At 38.2% G+C, this 10,199-nt stretch overlaps 1 protein-coding gene across 4 annotated transcripts in view; it reads left to right on the top strand.

Annotated features, from left to right (window-relative positions):
• Positions 1-10,199, top strand: part of ROBO1 (roundabout guidance receptor 1) — a 295,059-nt gene that overhangs the window by 263,828 nt on the left and 21,032 nt on the right. For 3 of the 4 annotated variants that reach the window (XM_031063881.1, XM_031063882.1, XM_031063880.1), the window contains 3 exons: positions 2,368-2,522; positions 5,922-6,257; positions 8,729-8,836. In XM_031063881.1, the coding sequence (XP_030919741.1) occupies positions 2,368-2,522; positions 5,922-6,257; positions 8,729-8,836 (599 nt within the window). The remainder of the gene's footprint in view (positions 1-2,367; positions 2,523-5,921; positions 6,258-8,728; positions 8,837-10,199) is intronic. The other variant, XM_031063883.1, reaches the window with a different exon arrangement.

The raw sequence follows: 10,199 nt of genomic DNA, 5'->3' as shown, positions 1-10,199 counted from the left end.
ACAAAAAGATACTCAGCTAACATCTTTTGTGTTCTTTGTGCCACTGTGCTTTCTCACTCTTCCATTAGCACAGGCTAGATGAAGCACTCTCACACAGAGAACAGAAATGAACCCACCAGTGTCTACATAGTGCGCAGTAATTTTGGTACTTCTAGAGCATCAACTTCAATTTTACTGTCCTAGTGTTCAGCAGCAGGGCCAGACTCTAACAATGTAATTGATTCAAGGTGCAAACATCTGTGCTGGCTTTGTTCATTTGCATATACAGCATTGACAGCCTGTGTGATGTAACTTATTTTGTAGAATATGAAACACAGTTCTGCAATGTAACAAAAAAAACCAAAACGTTATTTTTGCATATGAAACTATCTTCTGATATCCAAACCTAAGGTTTTCACTCCCTTACATTATATTTGCAATGTTTTGGAAAGGTTCAGCATTTTTGCCAAGTACAGTTATGTGAGCATGTTAAAGCATTTTTCAGATTTCAAAATGTCACAGTGATATATTTCAACATAATCCCCACTTGTGGGATGCTGAAAAAACACCCATTTCTGTGGCAATCCCTTTTCTAGACAGGATTTGAGTAATGGTAATTGTGCTGGGTAGACTCCAGCCAGCACCCACACAGCCACTTGGCTCTGTCCACCCCTGCCTCAGATCCTGTCCAGTAATTCAGGGAGTAAAGAAATTTGCTGCCAAGGTTAAAGATCTTTGGAAATTATGATCTCAAACCATCACCAGGTTATGGATCTGTAATGCAAGCATCTCTTGCCTAAATGTCTCCAATTAGTAGAATTCTCATATGCTTATATACATCACATCACATTTCTTACATGACAGCAGGTATGAAGGCAAAGTAAATTTTAGAAACAAAGGATCTTTAATTCTCTGTGCAGCAAACCAGTACACAGATCTTTAAAGTGCTGAAACGTTCTGGGATGCTTTGTCTCCTCTAAATGCCTTGAGGTGAAGGTTCATTGTAGGGAAAAAAAAAAGCAGGGAATTTCAAATCAGCTGGCCTGCTCACAGGTCTACACAGCTGTATATTTATTTCAGTTTTTTTTTAAAATGCTTCTTTACTGAATGCATATTGGCTGGTTTGTAAGCCTGACAGCAAGTCAAGCCTCATCACCTCCTATGTTAAATTGTCAGATGACATATGCAGTACAGAAATATATACACATATATGTATAGATCTTTTAAATGTCATTCGAAGTCTATGACTTAAGCCTGCAGCACTGACAGACTCTATCCCCCACAAATAACTGCATGCAGCTTGTATTTTCAACTTGCAGTTTAAGAGGATTAGCATATTTTATTTTTCAAGATCATCACATCTAATATTATGGAAAATAGTTTCTGCACTATTTCAAATGGAAAGTTGCCTGTTAAATCCTGAGAGAAGGGGACTGTTTTCATATATGTGTATGTGACAGTAGCTAAAATTATCCATTTTTTAAAAGCACCTTAGTTATCAAAGGCGATTTTAAATTGTGTGGGACTGTAACATGCCCCACTGCATTGTTAGCATGAAAACTCAAGAGCCACCAAGAATTCTACAGAACATTCATCAGAGACTTTCACAGTCACTACAAAAATTCAGCAACTTGGAAGACTGGGAATGCTGATGACAGGAATACAGTTTATTCCAAATGCAGCCAGCATGCAGCATTCATATCTGGATATTTTTCAGGTGGTCAGTATTCCCAAGTACCTCAAACTCTCTTAGGAGTTGAGTGGCTTTCTCATGAACAAATGTGTGGCACCCCCTCAGCGTCTTTAGTGAGCTCCAAATGCTCCCAAGCCACAGAGGTTTCTGTTATCTGCTGTTCCCTTTGATGCACCACAGTAGTACTATCTGATGGTGAGGAGAATTTGTTCCATAAATAACCAAGAACTTGGGAATATTCACACTTAAATGTGATTTTTACTTATGCATATCCATCCTGCTTGCACGTGTGAATTTTTTGTTTATTTGACTTGCCAATTTCCTCTTTTTTACCTTGCTTTCTTTAAGAAAGGGTGAAGGGGCAGAAAAATAAAAGTACAACCTCCTAAGAGGAAAAAAAAATTAAAAAATGAAAACCAAAGTGACAGGTGGATGTTGCACACCAAAATATAGTGTAGTCCAGCAAAATGAACTCGTGCTGATCTTGACTGCTCACTCCTGAGTGATTTAGCAAGGAACAGGTTAGACAGGAGACTTGAAAATGCTAAATAATTGAATCAAGCTAAGTTTTTCAGTACTGAAGCCTTTTGGTACGTGGTATTATTTTGTAACATCTCACTGTTTGGGAAGAGTGTCACTGCAATGTGAAAATGCTTTTGTTTAATTTTTGAAATGACCAAGCTTTGTTTTTACAGGCCTGGACTCCTAAACATCAGTGAACCAGCCACTCAGCCATGGTTAGCAGATACTTGGCCTAACACAGGGAACAATCACAACGACTGCTCCATCAACTGCTGCACCTCTGGCAATGGCAACAGTGATAGCAACCTCACAACGTACAGTCGACCAGGTTAGATTTGTTTCTACCTTGCTAAGGAACCTTCTTTACAGAATACATGCTTCTAATACCTGAGAGAGTGTACAGGTTTGTTTGGGTTTCATTTTCAGTGCTTTTTAGGCTTAATATGGTGTCTCCTCTATGTCATGATTGTGCTTTTGGTCCCTTTTTGAATCTTTTCTTGGTGCTATTTGGATAGTTGTAGCAAGCTTAAGGAGCCCCTTCAAAGTTCAATACTGCCAAAACTCACATTGAACTAATACATTTTGGCTTCTGAATAGAGCAAATAAGGTCATTTTTGGGTTGTTCTGTACATCCTTGTTGCTTGGATGGAGAAGGAGAAAGACCAAAATGATGCTGATGTGTTTTACCTTCTGGTTTGGATGTGATGGGAAGCAAGAAATAAAACATTGCTACAGTGCTTGCAACAAAGTCAGTCTGTTTTGGCACACTCAAAACTTCACTTTGAGTGCCATTCGGAACAAAATTTGATAGCTGGTCTTCTGTTTAGGGTGTGTGAATAAAGAAGCTAACTTCACACACTTAAAGTATTAAAACATTAAAAACATTACATTAAAGCATGAAAGCAATTGCAAAATGTTGGGTTAAGTGGTAGATCCTGGGAGCTTGAGCAGGACTCAGAGAGCTCTGGAATAAAACATCGTGAAGTCTATGGAAGACATTAAGGAAATACATCTCGAATATGCTAACTGTTGCACATTTTATTTTAAACAGACCTTAGGTTCCTTTTGGTTTAACCTTGTGTTACTGGTGAGGAATGAAATAAGTCTTTTCCACTACAAATATCTCTACTGGTTTTTGCTGGTTTTTGCTAGTAGCATGTCCCAGCAATCCAGAGGGGGAGTGCGTGGAGTCGCATAAGTGCCAAGCAGTATTACCTCCTGTAATTAATGTGAAACCAGCTCAAATGGCTGGTAATTCATGAGTGGCAGTAATGGCAATTCATCTCCTGCAGTAATGCTGTCTGACAGTGACCAGTGCCAGCTGCTTCAGAGCAAGGTGTGAGATTTTGGCATTAGAGGCTTGTCTCTCGCTCTGGCTGCAGATATCACGTCCACCAGTAGCTGTTTAAAAAGGTTTTTGATTCAGGGATAGTTCACTGTGGCAAGGACAGACATAGCAATTCTGGTAAATAAAAAAAGAAAAGGAAGAGAAGGCACATTTTTTTTTTGGTTGCAACCTATTATAACATCTTGTATTGAACTGCAGTGGATTCTCCCTCATTTTAGCTTTCATATTAAGCTTGGTTCTGTCGCAAAGTGTTCCCCTCCTTTCAAATAGAACTTCAGAGCTTGTGGGTCAGACAATGTGCTCAGAGTGGTCTCTTCTTTTCTGGAAATTCTGCCGAATATTCTTAATTCTGTCATCGTGGGCTGGTTTATGCTCTGAAGCAGCAGCGATGGATATCCCCTCAGTAGCTGTGAATATGCAAAGTAGCTGCATTTTTAATTGCTTTTAAGTATAGCACTCTCTTCCAAGTCTACAGAACGGGAACCAATTGTTTCAAAAGTAGATGCCATAAAAAATCTAACTAGATAAATCTTCTGTTGTATAGGTAAACCAGTTTTAAGTACTTGTTATGAGGAATTCTAATGTGTCTATGTAAAAAATGTACCTACTGCATATACTGTATTGATTATATTGCCTCACACACAAATCAGATGTAGTGCAAATGAAAGGAAGTAAAAACATATGTTCTAAATGACTCTGCAAGGATATTGTAACAAAGCCTGAGGTATCAGGAGTGAAGAATATACTGTATATATTATTGCCCAGTATAATACAATAGACTTGGAAAGGAAGAAAGACTAGTATGCAGTAGGTGAGAGAAATGAAACATTTAAACTCTAGAAATCAAGAAGTTGAAGACTGTGAAGCAATAAATAACAGAGGCAGTAAAAACATCTCACATACGAAGGAAAAATATATCAAACAGTAAAGCCTTCAAAAAAACCCACAGGCTGGGGGGCATGAAATGTGCAGTGATAAGTTCTATGTGGCATGTTCTGATATTGTTCCTTAGTCACTGAAAATGTGGATTGGTGGTTTTCTTACACAAGCATTATTTTATTCCCCTTTCTCGGGTAATATATCTCTAAAAATATGTATGTGTTAGGGAATGTTTTTGAAATTGAAAATCCTCTATGTTTGCTAGTTGTTTCATTCAGAGTAATGGTAAAATCTTGAATTCTGTATGTAGTTTGACGTGCCATCCTCTCCAGTAAATTCATTGTGGATACAGGTAATGGACTTTGGATTTTGAATCAAATTCATTAGCATAAATACCACTTCTTTTAAAAGAGGAAAACTATATTCCTGGTGAGTGTTATGTAATTACTGATGCATTAATCAACTGGAAAATGAGAATTTTTGCTTAAGGATCATTGAATGCTGGTTCTACTAAGCCTTCTAACTGCTGACCCACAGACTACTTTACTTCATTCAGTATTCTCCCAGTGGACTGGATGTGGAGAGGAAAAAAATATGTGGGCTTCGTGTCACGCAGTGGGAAGAGAACATGGCAAGGCAGGGACACTGTTTCATGCAGTGGCCAGAGCATCAGCACATGTCAATTTACTGTCTGCAATAAGTGGTGGTCTCAGGATGCAGTAAATGTCAGAAGAATTAATTAATGCTGTTTATATGAAATATCTTTAGCATACAAGACAATGTATTACTGTGCTATTACATATTTTGGAATATCCCAAGCAACTGAAAATCAGCAAAAATTCCAGAATGCTTTTCTGCCTTTTTTGTTTCAAATTAAAATATAAGATTGTACAAGCAAACAATGATCAAATAAAGACTTGCTACTGGGCACAGAGTTACCTTTTACATTGTACTGTTTTTCTTTAATTCTCTTAAATGTAATCATTTCTAAGTCTGTTTTATGAAAACCTGTTGTATGTCTATTTCTTACCACAAATACAAGAGTGTCTAGGTACTGTTGAGGTGACATGAGTTGAAGGTCTTATTTAGTTACTCCTGCTGTGAAGTTTTGGTTGAATTTCCCTTGCAATGCAAGTGATTTTAATCACAATTACTGATTGAATATATATACTGTTATGAGAATAATGTCTAAAACCATGAGTGTTTATATGGCCACGATGGAAAAGCCCAGCAAGGTAAGTCATTGTAGATATAATTCAGCAGGTCTGAATTTACAGTGAATCAGAACAGTGAACCCTACTTTTGGAGCAGTAGTGTATAAGGTAAATCATATTCTGTAAATTATTACATAGTTAATGGCACTATCTCTGCCTCAGTGTGTCTGCTGCATGGATTCAAGCCATGTAGTTGTGCAGTGAGGAAATGTTAGAGGGGGTTTCATGGAAAGTCTGGTGTGGGCGAACAGAATGACCTTTTCTCTTTTCTCTCCTCTGTGGTTAGCCGATTGTATAGCAAATTACAACAATCAGCTGGACAACAAGCAGACAAACCTGATGTTGCCTGAGCCAACTGTGTATGGGGACGTGGACCTCAGCAACAAAATCAATGAGATGAAAACCTTCAATAGTCCCAATCTAAAGGACGGAAGATTTGTCAGCCAGCCTGGGCAGCCCACTCCTTATGCCACCACTCAGCTCATCCAGTCCAGTATCAGCAATAATGTTAACAGTGGCAGCGGGGACACCAATGAGAAACACTGGAAACCCTCTGTTCAGCAAAAGCAAGAGGCTCCACCCATACAGTACAACATTATGGAGCAAAACAAATTAAACAAAGGTGAAGAGCTTTTAGCTTGTTTCTCCTCTTTAGGCGTCAGAGGAGTTTTGACCTTCTGGTTCTGGGAGTCTAAAGCTTTCAGGTTCAGCAATTACAGGCTTCTGCAGTGCTTTTAGGCTTCTGCCTCTTTAGATTCAGAAATACACTGTTTGCAGTGTCAGAAAGTTAATTAGCACCACAATAACCTTTCTGATATTGAATTTGTTGTGAAAAATAACAAGCTGTGTCTTTAGAAAAAAGTTAAATAAAATACATTTCCTGTGGATATGAGATTAATTTAAATTTAATAGTAGTTAAGGGATTGGTTAGGACAGAGGCCAGATATTTTATTCATAAGCCAGATGCATGGTAGTCACATTATACTCTACCTTAAATTTTAAATAGGTCAACCTACTCTTCCCAGTTGTGGATGGAGACTCATTAAATCTACATGCTCATGTAAACGAATGAAATTTTGCATATCAAACTCTGTAAAATTGTATTGTGTTGTACACTGGGGGCACAAATGGAGTGATCCAATTCATTTTAGACTTGTTCCTAGCAAGCCTTCAGTTCTCATATTGAGAGGCAATGCTACCGCACACAATTTTGGAAACTAAATTCCTGTGTTACCCTGACTGAAGTCTCTGGATCCAGAAGCTAAAAATAAATTGATTTCAGTGCTAACGGGAAATATCAGAATGTGCTTTTGAGGCCTTGAAGGCATGTTTCTTTAATATACTGTGTGGGAGCTGGAAGAAATAGGTATGTGATTTCTTCTTTCTAGTCCTCCAGGCTACCATGCAACCTCTTTTAATAACCTGATTTGCAAAACAGTATCCCTAGGAGTTGGACCCATTCTAACTTGGAACTTTTTTGCAAGGTTGTAACTCGGGTGATAGAATAGTGATAAGTGATCCAGTAAAAAGAGACATTTCATTACAGGAATGTTGATTTCTCTACTGGACCCATCTACTCACAGAGGAGTTCAAAGGGCAATATTAAATGTCACACCTTCCCTTGACATAAACATGCCAAAAGAAAATTCAAGTGTTTTGGCTCCTTACTAGAGGGTGAAAGCTGTATTTTTTGTAATTGTTCTCTTTCATGAACTGTGTATTACGTACCTCTTTGGGAATTAAAACATGTTTGGTCTTTATGTGCTGGAAGATACTGCATCTTTCAAACTGTGTATATTACAGCTGCATATTCTCTAAGATACTGCAGTGTGGAAAGGCCCCCTTAAAGCATTGTCTGCTGACAGTCATATATACATATTTCAGAGTGCTGATTTACTGTTTATCCTCTGTGTAAACATATGCGGTATGTAGGGCTTCAGCGTGGTCTGTGGAATGCAACTAGGCTGAGAAACTATTACAGAATACACTCTGGTGTGAAATTTATCATTTTGCTCTTTTTCCTATGCTTACATTATCACAAACATTTCTGCAGCAGATGGGAACTGAATTCTTAGTTTTGTTTATTTTTGTTTTGATTTGCTATTTTATGAGTTGATATTCTGATCTCGGTTTTCTCATTTCCTAAGTCAAAGCCATCTTGCTGCTGATTATACCTATAGCTTTTGTGATGGGAAGTAACTGTTTTGATGAGTTACATGCTGTGCTTCATTGTCACTACTTTATGTCCAGTGGTTCTGTTTATGATGCAGTTTTATTTGCTGTATGAAGAGTAACCTACCTCCTTTTTGTTCTCTGTGAATTGTAATTGCTTTTTAGCACAAGGGTATTGTTCTGCCAGATGAACATTTTACTTCTGATGAAGTTTCACAGATCTGGTTGCCAGATCTGGATTTAAAAGTCATAAGTGTATACCAAGTGCTTTGGAACTAGGGAGAAAAGTTATGGTAACAGCTATTAGCAAAAAAGGTTCTGCCTGTAGAACCTGCATGATCCAATGTAAATAAAAATATCCTTGGAGCCAGCAGACCTGAAACAAAGACTCCTGTTGTAAGCCAAATTCAGTTGGAGCTGCATTGTTGCTTCAGCAGATCATTCAGCCCTTGTCATACAGAGCTGACTCCTATGTGGGTGTGTCACCTTTGAAATACCAGAAGTAGTTACTGCAGTCCATTGGTTGCTCTGCATGCATAAATTAGGCAGAAACCATGGAAAACCAATCAAGGTGACAGTATTTGTATGCAGGATGCTCACACAGGTGATAGGTAGACAAATAAATAGGTAGATTCATTGAGACTTGATGGTTGCAGAAGCTTTGTGGAAACCCTGTGCACAGAATTCCATTTTACTCCCTTTTTAGCTGTGCAGCTACTAAATTCCCATTATTTCCCCTAAGCCTACAGTACAGAGGCAAGATAAAAATAAAACACTATTGGAGGATGATCTTTTCCTTCACAAGATGAAGTTGTTTCTAGTTCACTACTTAAAGGAGATCTTACTTTGTGTTATAAAGCAAGTATATAAAAGTAGATGTGTTCCTGAAGGGCAGCATTAACCATACCATTAAACTTGCAGATTACCGAGTAAATGACAACATTGCTCCAACTATTCCCTACAACCAGTCTTATGACCAGAATACAGGTGGATCCTACAACAGCTCAGACAGAGGCAGCAGTACATCTGGTGAGTACCTGCAGTGTTCTCCAAGCCTTAGGCTTTGTGGTGTCTGGAGGCTGTAGCCATGGATAGCAATATTTACTGGGCTTAGAGAAGAAGTGAGGAAGGGGAGGAATCCACAGACAGTAGATGTTGGAAAGCACAAAAACTGTCCCAATAGGTGCCTGTATTTCTGTTACATCCTCAGGATTGCTTAGTGTCATCCAAATGTCAGTTAAGTAACTGATTTTCTGAAATTGTAAAAGTCATGAACTCAAATAGTGGTTGGATTTCCTGATGCTGATGGTGTACTGGGTAATGTGTTTTCCAGATGGGCAAGTTATAGCAATTTCTTTCCAACTGTCACCCCCCAAAAAAAAAAAAAAGTATTTTAATTTATGTGTCACCTTCTTTGTACTTTAGTGACTTTTTTTCTCATCTCTTGGATCTACTTACCCAATTCATGAGCAAGCTCAAGATAAACAGCAGTTGAGTGATACCCAACAGAACTCTGCTTTAAGTTTTTCATTTTGTAAATTAAACCCATGTATTACATTGAGTAAAAACGCATTCAGGCATACATAAAATTTTCATAAGTTTCACTCACTATATGTCAAAATTATATTTGTACATTATTTAGATATAGATGGTAGATAATTAAATTTTGTTTGTCATTGGCATCTCCTCTACAAATGATCTAAAAGTCCTTTATAAAAATCTTGAAACAAAACAGCTTTTTGTGCACTCTGTACTTTGACACCACAGAATATGTTTTAATTCAAAATTTATGTTTTATCATTGTAGTATACCCTTTTCACTTCCAGGTTTGATTTCTGGTAGAGGTTTAGCTCTATATGAGCTAAACCAGAGTCAAAACATAGGCTTGGTTTGGGGCTTTATTGTAAGTGTGGTAGTTAGGCTGTGTTTATTTACATCAAATCAATTTCAGGGTGAGTTATAGCCACAGTTACGAGTGCCTTGAACTTTACATCTACTAATCAAGGTGCAGACTTTTCCTATTCTGTTCTGCTGTTTTCTTTGATAGTACAGTTGCCTTAATCCTAACCTATGCTTTGTCCTGACTGATTCTGACTGAGGCACAGCAGAGACATAAATATGTTGATGAGCCCTGCTGTAGCTCTGGATGATCTGAATTCTCAGTGGCTGGGAGGAGATAAGAACAGCTCCCAGTTCTCCCAGCTGCTCAGCTGTGTTGTTCTGGGAGATAGCCTTTTGCCCATTCCCAGGTCTAAAAGATCAGGATGTGGTGCTGAGCCTGTGTTCAGTGATGTTAAGACTTGAAATGCAGCATGAAACATCTCAGGGGTATGAACCATGCAAATTAAAAATGAGAGGGTGGTGTTCTCCATGCTGATACCTATTAGGGTTA

This window comes from Geospiza fortis, unplaced genomic scaffold (assembly GCF_000277835.1).
Source record: "Geospiza fortis unplaced genomic scaffold, GeoFor_1.0 scaffold574, whole genome shotgun sequence".
Classification (NCBI taxonomy): Eukaryota; Metazoa; Chordata; class Aves; order Passeriformes; family Thraupidae; genus Geospiza; species Geospiza fortis.
This window is presented reverse-complemented; position numbering and strand designations above follow the sequence as displayed.